This window comes from Merops nubicus, unplaced genomic scaffold (genome assembly GCF_000691845.1).
Source record: "Merops nubicus isolate BGI_N331 unplaced genomic scaffold, ASM69184v1 scaffold48833, whole genome shotgun sequence".
In the NCBI taxonomy this organism is placed as follows: Eukaryota; Metazoa; Chordata; class Aves; order Coraciiformes; family Meropidae; genus Merops; species Merops nubicus.
Window position 1 is genome coordinate 1 of NW_008601874.1, and position 21715 is coordinate 21715.

General features: G+C 37.6%; 1 protein-coding gene across 1 annotated transcript; it reads right to left on the bottom strand.

Annotated features, from left to right (window-relative positions):
- Positions 1-12794: 12794 nt before the first annotated feature.
- Positions 12795-21451, bottom strand: LYAR (Ly1 antibody reactive). The gene is made up of 9 exons (XM_008938122.1): positions 21330-21451; positions 20309-20423; positions 18349-18456; positions 16852-16935; positions 15190-15192; positions 14616-14952; positions 14215-14319; positions 13246-13331; positions 12795-12929 (listed from the first exon to the last, which is right to left on the bottom strand). Exons 1-9 carry the CDS (start codon positions 21449-21451, stop codon positions 12795-12797), a joined length of 1095 nt encoding a protein of 364 aa, XP_008936370.1.
- Positions 21452-21715: the final 264 nt, after the last annotated feature.

Genomic DNA, 21715 nt, shown 5'->3' on the forward strand with positions numbered 1-21715 from the left:
TCGGCCGTGATCCGCTCTCGCCGGCCGCCGCCTCCCCGAGCCCGTGGCAGGGCGGAAAGAGAACGTGACGGGCTGCTCCCCGCGGGGCGGAGGGCGCTAAGCGCCGACCGAGCACGGCTATTGAGAGTGACGAGCCCGTTAGTGGCCCCGTTCTACATCAACATTACGACGAATGCCCGTTAAAAATACTGAGTTCTTTACTGTGTGAGGGTGGTGAAACGCTGAAACGGGTTGCCCAGAGAGGTCAGGCTTGGTGGGGTTCTGAGCAAGTCGATCTCGTTGGGGATGTCCCTGCTTACTGCAGGGGGTTGGACTAGATGTCCTTTTGAGGTCCCTTGCAACTCAGAGCCTTCTATGATAGTGTGATAAAATAGTGAACAGGGTGATGCAAATCGATGTGCAGGAGTTAGGTGTGGTCTGCCAAAATGATGAAGAAAAATGATGAAGAAAAATAGGGAAAATTAATAGCATATAACTACTTTGCTGGTCACATTTTGCAGACCAGATGCTCTTGAGGACTAATGTTAGGAAAATCTCACATTTTTGTGGCATAGAACAATGGAACAGGAGTCAGAGGCAAAGCTCTGAGAGCTTTAAAGAACCATCATAATCTTGTAATAGTGGACACCTGTAAGTAAAACTAATAGCCATATTTACAAGGCAAAACAGAGAAAAGTTAAATAAACTAATAAGTTGTTTTGGCTCTGTAGCTGAATTCCTCTGCATAACTAGATAGGAAGTCACATCACCATGTTTCTGCAAACAAAACCTTGGGACTTGGTGGATTAGTATTGCTTTCTTCTTTATTCACACAGAGAAATTCAAGCTACTAAATTATATTGACAGATTGGTCTTAGGTCTGGTTGTTATAAGAATGAATAGATGTACTGTATCTTTTGGGTTGTGTTCTACCAAGGGTGGAAGCTAACTGGTACAAGCTAATTGGGGTACAAGCTAGACTTGCTCAGACCTGTGTTGTTTTTAAGCAGTTCTAAATCTGTTGGGTAACTACTGATCTTATCAAGTGCCCTTTGAAATAGGTGGGAATGAAATGGGATAAGTATTAAAATAATAGGTCTTCTGCATATTAACCTATTTCATATCACGTTATGCAAGGTTTAAGACTTACTTCAGTTTAACTAGTGTAATGATGAATCCTAAAAGTACATAAGATTAATCTTTTTTCAACGTCACTAATTATCACAACTATTTCTGACACTTGGTTTGAATTGTAGGTGCTGAAGTAATGGAGAATTTTACTTAATCTGTGCATTCTACAGTTTGAAGAAAAATTGAAATGGCTCTTCATTTGTCATGTAACCTGATATGTAGGTATGCAACCTGTGTTGCATAATCTACCCGGGGATTGTATTTTTTCAGCGAAGGGGCTGCTAACACTAATTTATCAGGAAAAAATGACTGTAATTTCCTAAATATCCAATCATCTGTTTTATACATGAGTGAGGTTCTAAGGATGAGGAAAGTGAGAGTTCTGGTTATTCTTTTTTACTGTACATTGAGTTTTGAGTAAATTAATCCTAAATGATACAAGAATGGAAATTTTTTTACCATTTTTTCTCTGCTGAAAGCCAGGCCTTCATTTACACCTGAACTTAATGTGAGCCATGTCACAGTGAGTAGAAATTGTTTTCCCAGACTTGGAACGTGTCTCACGTAAGGGCCAAGTACATCACAGCCCTTAGTGGCTACAATGATTATTTTTTATTTATTTTAGTTGAATATTTAGAAATTAACAGCTCATGGGAGCTTCTGATCTCTGCTTTTGTAGCAATGAAATAGAGGTTTCTTTGTTTTATTCCCTTTGAATAAAATGATTACCTCAGCCTTTGCTTTCATGCTAGTGATTCAAGAAAGAAACAAAGGAAATCTTAATGTACTTTCTTTGCAAAAGCTATTCATAGGAAATATCTTTGATTTAAAAGTAGCAATTAAATAAATATGTATGCTTGAAAAGGTTAAAATCTGTCAGTGTTGTTAAACTGAAGACTGCTGTTTACCTACAGAGTAGGTATTGTGCAAAGAGCTGAAATAAGAGCTTCTCCTCCCTGACTCACTATTGACCTTAACCGAGACCGCTCATGTTCAGTGTTTGTAGAGCTGAGATGTTGTCTGTGATCTTTTCACAGAGCTTCTCTGATTCAGAAATTATTAATCTGTTAAAGAGTAGATAGAGATCAGGAGCTGAACTGAGACTGTTACAAACTGAAAAATATACTTAACAAAGCATCTAAACAACAGGCCTCTTACAGAAAATTGTCGCAAGTAGAAGTTTAAGAATCCTTGCAGAAATGTTAGGAAATGTTTTAAAATGTGGTGCTTGATCTGATAAATTTAGTTAACAGTCTGAAGTGAATTTGTGAATTTGAAGATTGCGTGAAGGAAACGTACAAAGGATAGATACTGTAGCAGTTCTTTTGTTAACTATATTACTGCTCTCTTGCACAATTTGAATTCTTCTCACATTTTTGGAAACCAGTTTCAGCATCTTCACATTCTTTTCTTTGAAACAGAAAAGAATGCTTTGTAAGTTATTTTAATGTTTTTAAATATTCATGTTTTGGAGTTGCAAGTAAAAGCTGAATTTTGCAGTCTGGTTGGGTATTTTGAAATTAATTTTCTTGTTGCTTGTTGAGTATTTGCTATTTACTTAATAGTAGTTTTGTGGATTAGTAGTTTTGTGTTGATTTACAGGTGACACGTAACAATGCACAGAAGTGGTAGCTTTGTATGTTCCTTGACTAGGTACGTATAAATTTTCGAATTAGACTTCACAGTTAAATTATCACTTATAGAAAGTCAAATTAGTTTTCTAGTATTCTAGCAAACATTCATCCTTTTTCTCCATTACAGGAGTCAATAGCTAAATTGGTCCAAATGTTACCTGTTCACAAAAGACCTGAGTGGAATTTTCTTCATTTCTCAGGTAAGTAGGCCTGACTTCTCTCTCCATACATTCATTTTTAGCTGAAGTTGGTTGGTTACAGTTTATGCATATTCATTCTGAGGAATGGCTGTGCAATATACTTTACACTTTCTGTTCATTAACTAATGATATAATGACTAGTAACCTGTTGCCTACTTTCCACTATCAGGAGTAAGAGGATGGGATAGGTAGAGATTCTCCATCCTTTCTGAACGTTGTTCTTGTAGTAAAACAGCATATCCTCTTGTACACTGAGTGAAAAAGTAAATAGTCTCCCTTGTATTGGTAAGAAAAAAGCCTTCAAATAGCACTACAGTTCTTTTCATCTGGCATTCTTTTTATTATTTTAAATTCAGTACAATGGAAAAATGCTGTTGCAGAGGACTTAAAAGCACTTGGTGTGAATAACTTCATGCAGATCTGAAAAACAACATTTAAACTCGGTCAACTCTGACTGTGGTAAATACACAAACTCTGGAACTCAAGCTGAATTCTCATGCAAGTATTAAATTACAGTGAAGCCCTGAATTGACCCTTTAGGAAGGAAACAATACATATAATCATGTGGTTGACACCAAGAATGCACTATATATAAGCATGCAAGCATTTGAACTTCATGAAGGAAAAGAAAGCAGAAAAGATAAAGGCAGTTAAAAAGGCGTAGAGGCATCTGAGAGAACAGAAAAAGAACATGCCACATAAAGTCCTATGATTTATCTAGGTATGTTGTTCTTCACCTTGTCTGCAAATTACAAAAAAAAGTAGCTAGCCCAGAACATTACTTTATCTGAAGTATCTGTTTGATGGAAGACCATTTTACCACCCCAACTGTCCTGATTTTAAAAGTCAGGTAGCTTCAGTGTTTGACTGTTGCCTTTTGCTGTAATTTGCATTAAGAGTATAAAATGAGAAGACTGTTCCTTCCAGCTTGCATCTTCAAACATGTAAACAAAACATATGACATAAATCTGAATAAACCATTCTCCCAGAAATTGCCCAGTAAATTTTCCTACTCTCTCCTAAATAATTTCTTGAGTTTAGTTTCACTTAACTACATGTACTTTCTTAGGGCATACAATGGCTCTCAAAATGTTTTCCTAAGACTACAGTTTAATGATACAAAGCATTTGACAGCAACACTCCAGCTAGAATTATTCTTGACTACTCAGTCCCTAGTAGTGGTATATAATACTGCTCATTTTGAGGATTTGGTCTTGTTTTAAAAGCCTGCAAAAATGGAGGGGGTGGTGGAGAGGCAAAAACAAATGGCTAGATGTGGGAGAGTGGGAAAGGGAAAACTTGGGAATTACTGAAACTGATTTCCTCACTGGGGAAAAAGTCTGTGTAACCATACATCTGTAACAGTATGACAAGAATTTTGTATTTAGGGCATGTGGGAACATCCTAAAGTGAGGTGTTTTATTGGTTGTGTTTTTTGTTTGCTTGGTTTTGGTTTTGGGTTTTTTTTGTTTGGTTGGTTGGTTTGTTTTGGTTTTTTTTTTTTTAATAATGAAGATCACAGATCTAATTCACACAGGAAAAACTATCAGTTGTGGGAATGGACATCTGAGTTTATTATTCATTGAACATTTACAGTAGTATTGTTCTCTTTAGGCATGACACTTCATTTCTGTATTGGTAGAGGTTAGTATTTTTTTAGGCTGTGATAGCATGTTAACTATTGTTTTGGAGATGGGGTAGTGTTCCCACTGCCTGTGATTTGACTGCTGTAATGAAGCAAGGACAAAGCTTCTTGGGCTTACAGGTGTCACTGTTAACACAACTGGAGAATACAAATGATTTTCATCATTTTTTCAGCATAGGAACATCTCAGTGTTGTATATAGTGTGGAATTTAGCTCATGCTGTTTGCCTGGAGAAATTTTTCTGCAGAGTCTTGTGAAAGATAATCGTGAAACAAAGCTCTTATACTCTTCACTTGGGTTTATAAGCAGGTTTTCTTTCCTATCCTTCACAGTCTGTTACAACTTATGTAGCATGTAGGGTTATTTTTTCTTTGAAATACTCTGATCTGTGAGTGTAATTGGACACAGAGTTAGAGGGAACACTGATAGGGTGCTATACCACCAGGGCAAATGGGAGAGAGAAAGATATTTGCTGGTATCAAAACTAAATTCAGCAATACCTCAATTTGAATTTTTAGCTGGAGGATAGTTGTACAATTACAGTTACTGGTTTCGCTCATCTGCTTAATGTGAGCAGGTCTTTAGGAACAGAGACTGAGTTCATGTTATTTCTTCTCGTAGAAAACTTAACCTGATGCTAACCTCTGAAACCACTGAAGTTCTGAAAGTTCACCAAAAAAGCTGAACTTTCAAAGGTAGAATAAGTGAGACAATTGTAGTAACAAGAAGGGAAGAGGAAACATATTTCACGGTGTAAAACAAAGAAATTATAGGAACAAACACTCCATAAAATAACTTATACTAAATGGTAAAGTGAATAGATGGGGGAAAAAAAAAATCAATAAAATGCTCTAAGCATAAGAGATGTCTGTATAATTTAGTAAAAGCTTTTATACTAGCAGTTGATTTTGAAATCCAAGGCAGAAATGCAGGTGTCAAGTATTGGCTTCTAAGTGAAGTACTTGCTTTAATGGTAAGAAAGAAAAGTCTAGGAGAAAATTCTGGTCCTGTCTTATCCATGAAAAGCATTACCCTTTGTCATGCATGGATGCTATACAGTGTCAATAGCTGTGTATTCCTCCTTGAATTCTTTCTTGTCATCAAGAGTCAAAGGCCAGTAGAAAGGCAGAAAATAAAAGGTATGGAAGCACACTTCATGTTTTGTAATGATACATTAGTGGCTGGGTCATGAGAGTTCATTACGTGGCTACTGCAAAGAACAGAATGAAGGAGTGAAAATCACATGTTTTGAGGCATCTGTAATGCAGGCTGAATTCTGATGGTCTTATTCAGTTTGTCAGGTAAATGAGATGTAGTGACTTGAATACTTTCAGATGGATTTCATGCTGCTGAGAGAAAGATCTCAGTATGTTTAAAAGCACCTTTTTTTAATCATAAGCCAAATGTATGTTAGAGTTGAGCCTGACTAGAGTCAGGCCTCAATAAGGATTTTGATACTAGTTCAGTACTAATTCCACCTAGAACTTTGAGCATAGTAGCTTAGTGGGTAGGCATGCAGAGACACAGTTTTGGTTTTTCTGTTAACTTTCAAGTAATTTCAGGAACTATAAAACTACTTCTGTGGGAAGTCAGTTATTCCACTTCTGCTGTAACTCAGATACAGAGCTGAGTAGCAAGGGCAGTTTCTGTACCAAAGAACTAATGAGGAGGGCAAAATATGCAGTCTCTCTTTGAAGACTGGACAATTCAAAGTTGTCTAGAATGACTTGTTTTTAAAAGGAAAAGTAAAAAGTAAGACAAAGATATGTTAGAGAAAGAACTAAGCTAGGTGATCTGCAATCTTGAAGAAGAGTTCCATCTAAGCAGAAAGCTTGAAGGTTTTTCAGCCCTTACCCTGTGAGAGCATAAAAGCATAAGAATACAGGTGGAAAGGGAATAATATCCCAAGCAGTGCAAGGAGATACAGTAGGTTACAGGTGCAAAAGGATTTGTATCTTAACAGGTGCAAAGAAAAGTTGCTACTAAAACTTCCTTCACTCCAAGTGAAATTTAGAATTCAATATGAAATAACATTTCCTGTAAAAGTACTCATGAGAAACCTAATATGCTGCTTTCTTTGGCTGACAGAGCAGAGAAGAAACTTAGAGGACTTACTCTTGTTTTTTCTTCAAGGCTAAATTGGGAGAAGAAAGGGGTAAATGTTGAGTAAATTCTAAGATATCTTGTAACATGTGAATACAGCTCAACGTATAGAACAATATGCCTTTTTTTGCTTATCTCACAAAAAGTTTAATATTTGCTCTCTTATTTCCTTAATAATGGTGAGTGTTACAACTTTGAAAGTTTCCTGATGAAATCATGTATTGGGTCTCTGTATCCTGCAGTCATCAGCCCCGGGCCAGTGCTCACGGCGGGGCCTGGCTGCATTGTGCGGGTGCGGTCGGATTGTAGCACCAGGTGGGAGGATTGGTTTTCACTGGGAGAAAGAAAAATGAACTCTTCTAATGCACCCGTACAGGGGAGGCCTGAGCACAACAAATAGGTAGCTGTCCTTTGAAGCTTTTTTCTTTCAGTGATCAAACTCCCAGCTTAAATGCTTATGCTATACATGTAAAGAAAGCCACTAGCATTGAACAGTTTTCTAATTTACAATACTTCTTCGTTCCCTGCCCTGCCAGCAAAACACTCAATTTCCAAGATGCTATTTTAGAAAGGGCAATTTTAACAATAAAGCACACTTGATTATGGAGGTGAGTTATGCTGTTTAGAAAATCAGTGAAACAAACCTATTCTGGGACATTTTGTAATGCTCCTACTATTATCTGATGCTTTGTCATTAATTTATTGTGACTGTTGACATTAACAATGACTGTTAAACATATAATTTGTGGAAAAGAAAAAAAATGCATTCTGCATGATTTTGTCAGTTTCTATAAAATGCTAAGAGAAGCTTTATACAAGCACTGTCTTGCACTGATTTTTCAGTAGTCTGACCCATGTTACAACAAAGAAATTTCTACTCCTGAATGAATACTGGAAAATTATAAATTGTTAACATTAATTTTATCTGTTTTCACATCTCTGTTTGAAACAGAATGAGTGTAAAGTATGTAGTTACAAAGTCAATATTTAATATTCTAACTTTTTTCCATACTGTAACACTTCAGTAACCAGCTCCTGCTAGTAAAATCAGAACTCTGTTTACACTCTTATTCATTGAAATCTGTCTGTACACACTGTATTGGAGTACTAAATTTAATTGTATAAATTCATGCAACTAAACTAGGAAGTGCACAAAATGGAGTTCACGCTTGTGCTACCTTATCTCCCTTTTTTAAAGTTACATGTTTTACAGTAGCTTTTCTGCCTCTGCAAACCTTTGGAAGGCCTCCTTCTCTTTTCCTCACAATCTAGAGTAGCAGCTGAAAGACAATAAAGCCCTGTTCTGATTATTGTTGGTTGATTGCAAGTGGAAAAAAAAAAAAAAAAACAACAAAGTGAATGTTCATCAGCTTCACAATTCTGCCACACTGCAGAATCAACTATAAGCAATGCCCCTTTGTCCTGAAAGCACAGTAAAAATATAGTAGGCAAGGTGAGATGCTTTAAAAACACCTTGTCTAAAGAACTTGAGGAGGTGCTGCAGGTCATCAGTTTTCTTCTTTAACATTCACACTTAAGACTTATCTTACTGACCTGTGTAATCCTGGTGTTATCTGAACTGCACAGCAATTAATGTACCACAACATAAGAGCTGTTAGCATTAGAAAGATATCAGAGTGAATAAATGGAAATGTTGTAAGCCAGTCGTTTTCATTTTGAGGGTCTGCAATACGATCAGTGGTCTCTGGTTTGCTGTTGGGTTTTGTTCTGTTTTTTCTTATGATATGACTGCAATGTGTGCTAGATTTTGCTCTATCTCCCCACGTACACAACTGAACTCATTACTCAGATGTGTTTTTTTTATGGCTGCACAACCAAATGCTACAAGAAGTGACCTCAGTGGTTCAGTAGGTACTATAGCAACAGAAACTCCGTACACTGACACACTGTTAAACTCCAATGCCTGTTCTGTCAGATAAAAGGATAAAATGAAGGGCTACTTACTACTGTCATGACGTTTTTTAAAATATTCTGTACTAGGTGTGGTTTTGAACAGGTCAGTAGTGTGCTTGATGAAGGCACCTGCAGCTTTCCTGTCCATTCATAACCCTAAACAATTGACTTTGCTGCTGAGAACCTAGAGCAAAGATGACAAACTTGCTGATTCATCACACGCCTGTTGTCAAATGTGTTTAAAACATCAGTTGCAGATCATGTCAGCTAAATTTCCATGGGCATCAAACTTGGCCTCAATGGCAACTGCTTGCAGTACTCGATGTCGATGACCCAAGGCAGAGTAAAACAGAGGGATGGCCACACCATCAGTGTATGCACAACACCCGAAACCACCAGTTACTGGGAGCTCAGTCCTCCTTCAAATGCATGCATGCGTGGATGTATGTCAGTCCTGTCATTTGTTCCTGAAGGTGAGACCCCAAAGTCACTCAAATGAGGACTTAAGAGCTGTTCAGTCAAACTAGTCATCTGACCTAGAAGCTGGGATCAGATAATAATGCTTAATGAACATATTAATTCAATGGCAAGCAGGTGCTTGGCAAGTTGCCACATTACTTATCACTGTGGGTTGTGCCTTGCTGTTCTCTCACACTGTCTGGAAAAATACTTTTAAAATGCTACATGCTCTCTGAATGCAGTCGGGTAAATTGATACTGTTGTCCACTTGCATTTGGTAAATGTTAAGGTTGTATACACTCCTCCCATTTAAAACCAAGAACATCCAAAGTACCTAACTTCACTGCAACAGATCCATGTGACTTAAAAACAATACTGGTAAATATGCTGATTAACCACTGAACAGAAATTAAGATAGGTCTTAATGTTTTTCGTTCTTCATAAAATATTCTGAATGGTCTGCAAGGGATTATGTGTCCCTCTGAAAGAACTGCCAATAGATTGGTAGTTTCAAAGAACAGAGTAACTTCAATTTGATTGAGATATCCTCAGCTGAAAGGAGTATATTAAAGCTTGTGTCGTTTTTAAGTGGAAAAGCCAGTTTCAGTCCTCTGAAAAATACACGTGGGTAATTTTTTTTTTTACTGGAGAGCTCCATGTCAGTAATGCAACTATGCATGCATGGACTTCAATAGCACTTGGTCATCAGCCATTAGAGGCACAGAATCATCTACCACACTGTAGTACTTACAAGAATAATCAGAAAGAAAAATAACCCTACAAAGCAAACTGCTCCCCTTGCCTGCCCTTTCTGCCAACAAACCAGGAAGGACCAGGAAGAGGTAATACTGGTATAATGAGCCAATACTATGTAATTACAACAGGACTTACAATAGACTCCCACTAGTGACCATCAGTAAACAGGCATTAATTTGATCCATTAGGAAAAAAACAGAATGGCAGGTACCGTTGCTTTGCCCTTTACACAGAGGAGTGAAGAGTAAGATGCAAGTCACCTTGACTACCCCACGGAGGCACTAGTGGCACAACCATGGCAACGCAGGGGGCAGGCCAGGCCAGGCCTTCCAACCCTATGAGTCACAACAGTTACTGTGGAGAAAGTGCCAAGGTCAGATCCCACTGACACCTCTTCAGCATTCTGTTGGTTTGACGTTCCCTATTTTCGGCCTTAAACTGATGTGTGGCATTTCTGAACATTTAGTCTGCTGCTTTGCTTCATTCAGTGACCACTGAAATGAACCCTGAGCATCAGATAACCAGAACTCTTCACTGATAGAGCCAAGTATCTGGTTATCAATGAGAGCGAATAAAAAGAACTGTTGTACACCTCCAGAGGTTCTTCTGGATTCTCGTTTCCATCTGCTACACATCAACATTTTTGTCTGTGGATTAGAAAACATTGGTGCTTTTCATGAACAGAATCTGTCATTCTCCCAAGCTGCAAAAGATAACTTGCAACACTCCAAATTACAAATTTTCTGCTCTTACCAGTCTGAAAAAGGAAGAGAGATGCTGCTGATGAATTCATGAACGAGTCAAGAAAACAGTAGGCCTTTATTAAAAAAATGCGTGGGTAATGCAGGTTGCCAACAGTGCCATGGCCAGTGCCACTCCACAACTCACTGGGCAGTGAGCTGCTGCCCCGTTCAGAGCCCGACCCGAGCTATGAGACGCTCCCACATCGGGGCAGCTGGGGCCACAGAGCAGAAGACAGTCCTGGGTTGTGGACACAGGGCTGGTGGTTTGAAGCATAGGATAGAAGAGAGGTTAGATCTTGGCTTGAGGGTAAGAAGAGGATGGAGACATGGCACAGAACTAGCTGCCACAGCTGTAGCAACTATTGATTGCACCCATAACAAGAACTTGACATCACAAGAATTATCATCGACAAATGTTTCTATACGTGTGTCAAACGTGCTCTGATCAACAGCAGTGAAAGATGAAAAATGAAGAGAATAGCATAATTTGGAATAAATTCTAAACAACAACAAAAAGCCCTGTAAAACTATTTAGGATCTTAATGTAACAGTTTTTGTTGTAAAATAAATACAGCGAGTGAAATGGCACTGCATTAATTTCAATTTCACTGATAAGGACCTAATCTTTCATATGGCCTCTCCTAAATTAAAAAAAAAGAAATCTAAGCTTTCAAAATGTGTTCAAACAACTTCTCGAACTTTCTCCATGTCCATATAAATAAAATTTATACTATTTATTCCCAACAATCACATATTAAAGAGGTTTTACATTTATTAGGTATTTTTATTGCAACTTTTTTAACAAGACATGTATGTATTCAGAAAAACTGGACCCAGTGTATCGGACTGGGGTTTTTTTGTAGTTATAATATACTCAATATTTCTATAAATTCAGGTATTTTCATTATGGAGTTTTTTATAAAAGTGTATCTGCTTGAAATCACTATGCAGCTTTCCAAAGCACCATACCATGTAGTGCAAGAAATTTTCACTGATTTCTACGCCTATTTTTAACAGACTACTTCAAGGTAGGGAACTCCCTGTCTGGAAGCATTTTGCATTTGATTAAAACCCTATAAACTTCAAGTAACTTTCCCAAGGCAACTCTGTCTCATACTTATGTGAAGATTTTTGGCCTAAGTTGTTTTGGCATCTGCATCTAACAGCCTCTTCAAATTTTCTATAATTTGTGGATTTATTATACAAGCATAAAGTGGCAAGATTTATTATTAAAATAATACCTGAAAGGAGGTTGTAGTGAGGTGGAGGTTGGTCTCTCCTCCCAAATATCAAGTGACAGGACAAGAGGAAACAGCCTCGAGTTGTGCCAGGGGAAAATTTCTTTACTGAAAGGGTTGTCAAGCACCAGAACAGGCTGCCCAGGGAGGTGGTGGAGTCACCATCCCTGGAGGTATTTAAAAGACATGTAGGTGAGGTGCTGAGGGACATGGTTTAGTGCTGGGCTGGCAGGGTTAGGTTAGTGGCTGGACTTAATGATCTGAAAGGTCTTTTCCAACTGAAACAATTCTATGATTCTATTTAATGTGGTGTTTTAAAGCAATTTATTTCATCACTCCGTTTTTAGTCCACGTGACCACTTACACCGAAGTCAGTTGCATTACTAATTAAAACATTCAGTAGCTATGCATATACAGGTCACTCAGTCTTTACACTTTCAGTGGATGTGCAATATTACATACACAAACTTGACAGACGCTTTAATTATGCATTTTACAGCACAGAATTAACAGGTTATTAAAGCCTGCATGTACTAGCTACAGTGCTTAATGGAGTATCAGTCACAGTATTTTGAATTTTAGCGTAACAAAACATTTATTCCATGGTAGGAGTTTGAATATGAAAATCCTATTTGCTCTTACAATAGTTTCTGCAAAAAGCCACATAACGCTGGCCCTGATAAACATTCATGCCTATAAAATATATACATTACTGGTAGAATTTTAATAGAGTGCACAGCAATTCTTTCGCATATCTTAAAACCTGTACCAAAAAATATAAATTTTCCATAAAATCAGAAAATATCTTAAAATGTTCTGTGATAAATCTAGAAAAAGAGAAGGAATCAATTTTTAAAAGTTAAATTCCGCTCTAACATACACAACTTCAATTTTAAATCAATGCATGACATTTGTACAGCTGACAGAGTTGTACAGAATCTGACTCTGTCCGCAAGGTTAAAATGCAAAGGTTATGGAACGTGTGGAGATTCTTACTTTAGGAGTTTAACTTTGTCCTTTAAAACTTTAAATTTGGGATTGTTATTCACTTTCTTATTAAATATGACTAGAATATCCTCTTCTGATTTGTGACCTTCACCAGCTACTGTGTAATACTGAGCTATAACCTGCACAAAGACAGAGGAATGGTTTTGAGTTAGTAAAGATGATTCCACTTAAAGCAACAATACATTCACATTACTGTATTAAAAGTAGCATGGAATCTATTGTGCTATTATTCCTTTGCAGAATTAGCACCAAATTTCTTCTGTAGTCCAGTAAGCACTAGAGCATGTCCTTCAACTGACATGCTGTCAAATGATATTCTGTCAAATAATGTCAAACTTTTTTGTTTACATGGGGCACCATTTTATGAATTTAAATGCTACAGGAAGAAATTCACAAAATCGAAGGAGATTAAAAAAAAAACATGTTGCACAGTACCTTTTTTCTTAGTTTTTTAATTGAAATTTCATTGTCTGGAGCCTGTTTCAGAACAGCTTTGATGGTCCCCTTCCAGTTGAATTTACCTAGAAAATAATGAGGTGTAAAACATCATTAGTAGAATTAGGTATTTCCAGGTCATCTTCTCTAGGAGGAACCAGCCTACAATCTCCCAATTTTGGAAGAAGTTCAGCTGCCACAACAGTTGCTATCTTACTGACCCTACAACAGCAGGATGTCTTAAGCATCAAGTCAGGTAGGCTGTTTCTGAAGATTTTAATAGGATAAATGTGAAGAACCAACACAGTACTTGAACAACTAGGGTCAGGACTGCTTTGACTTCTCTTCCGTGCTTTAGCTATTAAGCAGCAACTCTTATATCATACAGGAAGAGCTGGGAGGATCCTGCCTACTCCTTCTTAGAGCACAGGTAGTCGAAGGCACACAGTACCCACTTCAGAGGTCATTAATTGGTAGTTTCCAAATAAACCATCTGTGTGTTTAAGTACAGACATTTCCTAACAGTAAGTGTGTTGGATCATAGGCATAAGCAGGTTTATCTAAGACTAAACTAAGGTCCAACCCAGCTGAAGTCCAATGGGGCCCAAGAGAGACAAAGAAAGCTATTCCCCTTTTCCTCTATGTTGGCTGATGAGCACAGCAGCAGGGAAGAGACCTGCTCTGATGAAACAACCATGCCAAATTCCTCACTGCCCAGTGAAGGCAAGCATAGCCACAGGCTGTCAGCACAGCAGAATCAACAAGTCAGAGAAGTAATTCAGCATCAGGTGTTAAGTGTGGCACAGGCTACTTACTCTGGAACAGACATGTATGCTGTATATACATACCTCTGTGTATACTGAGGCACAATTTATTTCATGGCTCGCTGCAAAAGCACCATATTTGTATTCTGCGCTAGGTCTTTTCAGAATAGTTCTGTATCGACCTAAACTCCGTCTTTAAGAATACCTTTAGCTGTTTCCACATTTTCTTCATTGCCATTGGCGTTTTCTGCTTCCATATCTTCTGAAATGTCTTCAGTTTTCATTCTCTTTGTTGTGATGTGAGGTTCCTCTACCGATGAAACTGGATAAACACACACACACACACACACACACACACACAAAAATGATAAAACTCGAAAAGTTCTGCCATGCCTTAAAAGTTTCTGTTCTTGTAACATTGAGTTTATATTTGGTAAGAAGTTCAGATCTTGTAAAACGATTGTGCAACCACAGTGTTAAAAAATAAGCTAATTTGTATATGTAACTTACTACTTAAAAATAAAAGTCTGCTTAGGTAGATTGTTGAGCTTCAAGGTATTAAGAAAAAGCATCTGGAAAACAAGAATAAAAGGTGTAAATGGATACCTTCTGCATGTTTATGTTTCCGTTTCTTTACGTTTATTTCCTTTTCTATTTCCCTCTGATGGCCATTTCCATTTATTTCAGATTCATCCTCCAAGCTCTCCTCTCCCTTTTTGGACTTTTTACTCTTTTTTACTTTGGACTGGTTTTCTAATTTCAAGTCTTTTTTCTCCTTCTTTTTGCTCTTCTGTCTCTCTTCTTTTCGTTCTCTCTTATTCTTTTTCCTCTCAATTTTATCATCTGTAATTCCATTTTCTTCTGCCACTGTTTTTTCTCGAGTTTCTGCAGCCTGCTGCTCTTCTTTCTGTTGTGGTTTGTTTTCTTCTTTTTCACTTGAAATCTTTTGTTGAAAGACAGATTATTACAATTTTTACATGCTTTTTTGACATTGCAGCTTTCCTCTACTACATGATTCATGAAGAACACTAATATCCTGAATTCAGTTAAACTGCTTACATCTGGTGACACCAGTTACCTGAGAAATAATACTAAATAGTGTGGATGATTCTTCTTATAACTTAACAGCCTAACCATGAATTATCTTAACATCACAGAAGAAATGTTGTAACATATATACTTTCTGTTTGAAATAATTATCTATGTGTTTTTTAACGTATTTGCTAAATGTAATTAAGTTAAAGCAGAGACAGCTCTTAAATTTATACAGACAAATACAGCATATTACAGCAAGATACAGAATATATTCCCAAATACATGGCCCTTGGGTAAGGGATGTAATCTTAACTTTGCCATCAAGTTCTCTGTCTTGGGATGTGCCTGGGACAACAAACTATTAGTGCCTGATGTCCGCAAAGGAACTGCTGCTTGGTTTACTTGTACTGTTCTCACCTTAACACATACCATTTTCCTTTAATGTTCTTGGGCTTAATAATTTTTTTTGTAGAAGAAATAATATATGAATGAACACTTCTATATTGAGATTAAACTTTAAAATTAATAATTACAAGTGAAATGCAATTACTAATGTGTTAATGTGGCTATTTCAATGAGAATACACATTTACACAACCAACTTAATACCAACGTGTTTTTGTAAAGAATAATATCAATTCAATTTGAACTCCACTTAAGAAATTCCTCTGAGTACATTGATTCCAACGTATCTATTATGAAGAATAATTTGAGATTTTAATGCACTCTTAATAGTGCATTGAAATGATCCAAGCAAGGAAGTTGTGTTGCATCTTTAATGCTATATTCTGTAGAAAATGGAAACTGTTTGCTTGTGTTTAAATAAAATAATTGTTCAAATTCAGCATTTATTTTTTTTAAATATCAGTTTAAATCAAGAGGGAACTGCTTATGACTTTACTGAACTTGTATTGACTCAGAATTAATGTTCCAGTAAGACAATGTACTTGAAATTTGGTGCCTAGAGTTTGTTCTGTTCATATCCTTTAAAAAAAAAAAAAAAAAAGGTATTAGTTTCCTTCCTGGCTCTTGCATTTGGATTCTTCAGAAAAACTACAAATAGATTTAACTGGAATCATCAAATCAGGAATGTGAAGCATTATCAACAAGGGATTAGTATCAAAGCTATGCCTGCGCTCTTCCTCAAGAAGAGCTGGGGGGTGTGTGGAGACCAACTTCACATCACAGAGAAGTAAACTTCTGTAACAGCTTTCTAGTACAAGTAATAGACTTAAACAAACAACCAAAACAACATCCTACCAAAATGTGCCAAGATAGTGCTGAAATAGCAAAGAATTAGACACTGAGAAAAAAGGTCACTGTGAGTCCATGATTTGGACACAGAAGTGGGAAGAATTTGTACCACAAACTGGAGGATCTCATCTCTTCTGTTTCCACTAATACAATAGGCAAACTAGGTGCTGTTAATTTCCCACTCCAATACACATAAATTTGAGGCCAATAAAGTTCTGAAAAGATGTTGTTTTATTCCTTCTTAGTGTGTGATAAAAGACTGGAACCAAAGATAACAATAGTGGTTTCCTCTTATATTAATAGCAAAGAATAAAGTTAAATTAGTCTTCTGATTATCATGTCAAAATAGTGTCAGCATGTCCAATTTTTCAGTCAGCAACAGTATGTTCCACAAATGAGCAATTTAGTCTGGCAATACTACATTATAACATAACCCACAGTAACACGGGGAGGTAATATTTCCGCTAACATCTACAAAGGGAGTCTGAAAGGTTTTCCTTCCACCGTCTGTGACTGAATTTCTGTTGTATGACATTGTACCTCTAACAACTTACATTTCTGGTTGCTTCAGAGAAAATATCCCACACCTGGTCTTGCAAAGTGCTGTCAGTAATTCTCAAACTGTTCTTCATCCAATTCTGTGCCGGCAAAAAAAACAACAGTAACAAGAAATGTGCATCTCTGATTTTTTTCCTTGACTACCATATATGTGGGTTTCATTTTTATTTTTCATTTAAGAATCTGATCACTTCTGATTAAGATGTGGTTAGATGTTTACTTTCTATGAATATGTTAAACCTCCATGCTAAATTGTTTTGCATAACACCTGCATATCGTTAGGAGGCTACATCATGTCTCTCAACTGCCTCACCAGCAGTAAGAGAAGAGGTAAATTTACAGAAAAGATAAACCTCAAGCTTTTGCATACAGACAGTTATGTTAATGTCCTACGAAACCTTCTGACTGTTCTCATTGATTTGAAACATTGAGAATCTGACCTTATTTTTTCTTTGTGTACTGGACAGATGGTCATGCTCCTGAGTGGATACATTAGTTTATTATGGAAAAGTAAAATTTAAGCAAGTATCTCAATGCAAACATCTGAAAGTTGTTTGAGCTATTGCAGGAGTTCCTGCTGAAAATTAAAACAAAGCAGTAGATTTCTACTTATAATATGCTCACACTGTCAGCAAGAGATCAACTTTCAGAAATGTGGAATTTTAAGTAATACCTAATATAAAGATTTTTGCTTTGCAATGAAAATCCCAGGAAAGCTGCATTAGTAAATGGGAACAATGAACTGCAAAAACTTTTGATCTTCCACTGCAACATATCTTCGCAGAAAGAGAGGGTTCCTGACAATATCATTTTCCCCGCTTAGAACATTGATTTTGTAGAAGTGTTCTAACCTTCCGCTCACTAGCAGCAATTTCACTGCAGCTCTGTTCGAGTGCTTTGGAAACAATCATGACCTTCTCTCAGCCTCACAACTGAGGCACAGAACAAAGGAAAAATAAAACAGACCAAAACAGGCAAAATTGTCCTTAATTCTTTACTGATACGAAATGAAACCTTTGGGATTTCCTTGGCCTGTGATGCAAAGTTTAGTGAAGCACACAGTGTGGGAGGTTCTGTCAGAATACTGAGCAACAGGAAAACTCTCAGTGTCTTGCCTTTACCAAAGGGGGGGGGGGAAAAAAAAGGCACAAGAATAAAAAAACCTTTAAAAGTATGTCTAAGAATTTAGACATTCAATAGAAATTGCAAATAGAAAAAAATAAAGTTATTAAATAAAGAACAAGCCTACACATGGAGATTAAACTTGAATGGCGACTCTCTGGTTTGATAGCCAATTAAAATGGCACAGAGTCCTTTTAACCAAGGAGCTGCATTTTACAAACATTGCCTATTTGAAACACAGCTATTACACCATCTGTTTACCAGTGCCCCCAAAAGCAATTTGTCCCACCTTTGTAAAGAGTGACACTCCCCGAGAAAGTCTAATTTTAAGTTTACTACATGGATTACTGCAAATCTCTACTAGAACATACCTGAAACTTTGCTTTTTTTCTTGGAATATTATCAAAGACACGCATCTGCTCCAGAATGTTCCGCACTTTGGGGCTTATGTTTGGCTTCTTCATTACTTCGTGAATTTTCTGAATGAAGAAAACCATTATTAAGCAGCAACGAAGCATAATGAGCACAGGATACACACACGGTATGCACATCAAAACACTGGACAGAAATCACCCAGAACTCAGACCGTTTAAGCCGCTCAAAAGGATTCTTCAATAGACATTGTCAGAATACTGAGCAACAGGAAAACTCTCAAGATGTTATCTTTACTTTACCAATAAAAAAAAAAAAGCCACAGAAATAAGAATCCTTTAAATCCTTACAGTAAACTTTGGTTTTAGCCTAGATCATAAGATGCATCAAATTTATTGATATGAAAGTTTTTACCTATCTAGTAAACAGAGGCAAGCAGGGCTGCTCACCAAGGCTTTCTGGTGTACAAGCTACAACCTGTAATAAACCCATTTAAAAGTGAATTAACTGCATCACACGGGACTCTTGCAGCACGAAAAAGACCTGCATTGAGGAAAGCTATTGTCAACTGGTTGGTTTTTGCAAACTTCTGGAGTTAATTTTGAAAAATCCAGCTAACTTTGAGGCTGCAGCTTGACATATACATTTTGGCAGCAGTGCTAGCTTCAACAACCATTAGTCCCTGTAAGGCAGCTCAGGCACGCTCCTATGCTACAGGGCCTGGTGGCAGTTACCTGAGCGGCACTGCTGCTTGGAACAGGGGGAAAGGCTCTGAGCTCCCTCCCATTATTTAAAGATGTACCCTATGGCTACAATGGCATTAATCTGTTGACTCCAATGGTCTTATTCATACACCTTGAGTAGGCATGTAGCTTATTAGATTGTGTCCTGTACAAGACAGAAGTCAACAAGTCCATGGAAAAACGTAATCTAACTGATTAAGGGATTTTTAAAAATACGTTTGAGAGTACTTTCTAAAACCTTTCAAGGAAACTTAACAGCCGTAAGAGGGAAAATAAAGAGGATAAGAGGGTAAATAAAAAGGTAAGTAAAGAGGATGAATAACTACGTGAAGGGTAGGAGACATTTCCATACGTGTTCGAGCCTATGCTGTTCAACATATTTACTAAATACTGAAAAGAGGGCAGGAGAAGTTTCCAGATGATATGAAGCTATTCAGGATGAGGAGGACTATGAAGCATACCAGAAAGATCTTAAGAGAGTGAGTGGCTGGGGAATAAAAAGGTGAAATAAATTCAACACAAATTCATGTAAAGCAGCATGCACAGGAAAAGCAATCCTAACTTCACATCTAAAATGGCAGGCTTTAAGTTGAGCACTGGAGCTTAGACACAAGATCTTGAGGATCAAATAACCAATTCCATGAAAATGCCAGTGCAATGATCAGCAACAATCAAAAGAAAAGCAGATCAACTGACAAAAATGAGTAAGAAAGCAACAAAGGACACAAGAAACATCATTATTGCACAGAGTAAATCTATGGTTCATCCGTATTTGATTGGTATAGTAGTACTTGTAACCTCATTTAACGGGGATATAGCAAGACTGAGGAGACTTCAGTGGACCAAAGGTATAATTTACATACGAAGAACAACTGAGAAGTATAGGACTTTTCAGCCTGAAACAGAGATGATGAGATGGGGAGAAATGCCTGACAGGTCTACAAAAGCGTATACAGCATGAAGAGGGTGGACAACGATCAATGCCTCTTTGTAAGCAGGAACTAGAAAACGTTAAATCTAACTAGCAGAAGACACATTTAAAACATGCAAAAAGTGTGTTTCTTGCCAGGATAAGCAATAAACCTACCAAGGAACTGCCAAAAAGAAAGTCCTGGATATTGGGAAAAATAGATCCCTGGCTTAATCGAGTATAGCTTCTCTTGCGTCTTTAACAAGTATAAACAATAGTTATTTATCATATTTGTGTAAACCTTACCTGAATCCACTCCTGTTGTTTTGCATCGCCTTTGGTAGTTTTGGCTTCAAAATCTTTTCCACCATATTTCTGGTCTTCACTTATGCACTTCACGTGTTCCTTATAATCGTCACCCCTGAACACAGCACATTTTTAACTGTAGTTCACTAAAGTGTTCCAGTCCTTCCAACCATAAAAGACTTATGTAATCAACAAACTGAATATATTAAGGAATCAATCATTTAAACCTTAATACTGTCAAAACTTACATTAGTAAGGTTTGATGTGTTTCTCAGTACACGGTTGTAGACTGCTGACATCTCTGTCACACTACAGCCTTCAGTGGAAATTTCTGACTTGTAAAATCAGACTCGAGTCTTCAGCATACTGCTGCTTTTCTTAATGACTCTGTGACGTATGCACATCTGTACACCCCATGTCTGCACAGCTGTGAACACACCTCTGTGTTTTACTACTCACACTGATGTTTTAAAATTAGAAAAGGCGGTGGAAAATGCTTGCAGATACACCAATGTGGTGGTGTAGTTCTGATCAATGTGTAAGTGCTCCCAAAAAGAAAAGAGTAACATATCTTAACCTCCTGTCAGTGAAGTATTGAGAAATACAGTCATTATTTGAGGACAATCTTATTTTCTTATGCAAATTCATATATTTGTATACTGAAAGCAGATAGTAGCACAGCTTCCTTCTCAGAAGTAACAACCAAGTTCAGAATTGTTGACGTTATTGTCAACCTCACTGTCTCTGCAGTAGCAGAGTAAGCAGCAGCTGTTGATCAGAAGCTGCAAGCACTGTCACTTATAACTGTAAAAGAAATTGAAACTCTGTTTACAGTGTAGTTTAGCAGTCCTTACAGTTCAAACTTGGATGTTTAAGCTTAAAATGATATTAAATCATGTAATTTTTAAACACAAACATGAATTATTTAGAAATTGCCGAATTTAATTCCAACACGCCATAGGAAAACCTTGTATTTGTGAAAGGCACTGCAGAGCAGGGCTATTTCCCATCCTTTACCTACCAGAAATCCTTGCCACAATCCATGCAGGAAAGGCACTGGCAGTTTCTGCAGATGTTGACATGTTTTTCAACTTGCGCCTTCTTTACGGATTCTCCACACGCGTCGCACGTGAAAACCACCATGCTGGCGAGTGGTCAGTACCTTCTACGAGAGGGCTACGACCTTTTCCCTCCCCATGCAAGTACAGCCCTAGAAGTACATGGAGGAGATGTTACGTTTACAGCTTGCGAGAAGCACTTGGGTGGCCGAAAAGGAACAAAACCGCGCTTCCGCCCACAGCACCACAGAGCGCGCAAGGCAGGTTCAGGCGGGGACACCTCCGGAGCACCAGGGACCCCCGACCCCGCACCCCGCGCCGATACGCCTCACCGGCGGCAGCCCACGGC

Bases quoted from the DNA above. Each gene is read 5' to 3' on its own strand.
- LYAR (XM_008938122.1), bottom strand. From the start codon at position 21,451: ATGGTGGTTTTCACGTGCGACGCGTGTGGAGAATCCGTAAAGAAGGCG. The intron at 18,457-20,308 runs GTAAGGTTTACA...TTCTTCATTCAG, and splicing joins AACAACAGGAGTGGATTCAG to AAAATTCACGAAGTAATGAA. The intron at 16,936-18,348 runs GTATGTTCTAGT...TTGCCGGCACAG, and splicing joins GAAAAAAAGCAAAGTTTCAG to AATTGGATGAAGAACAGTTT.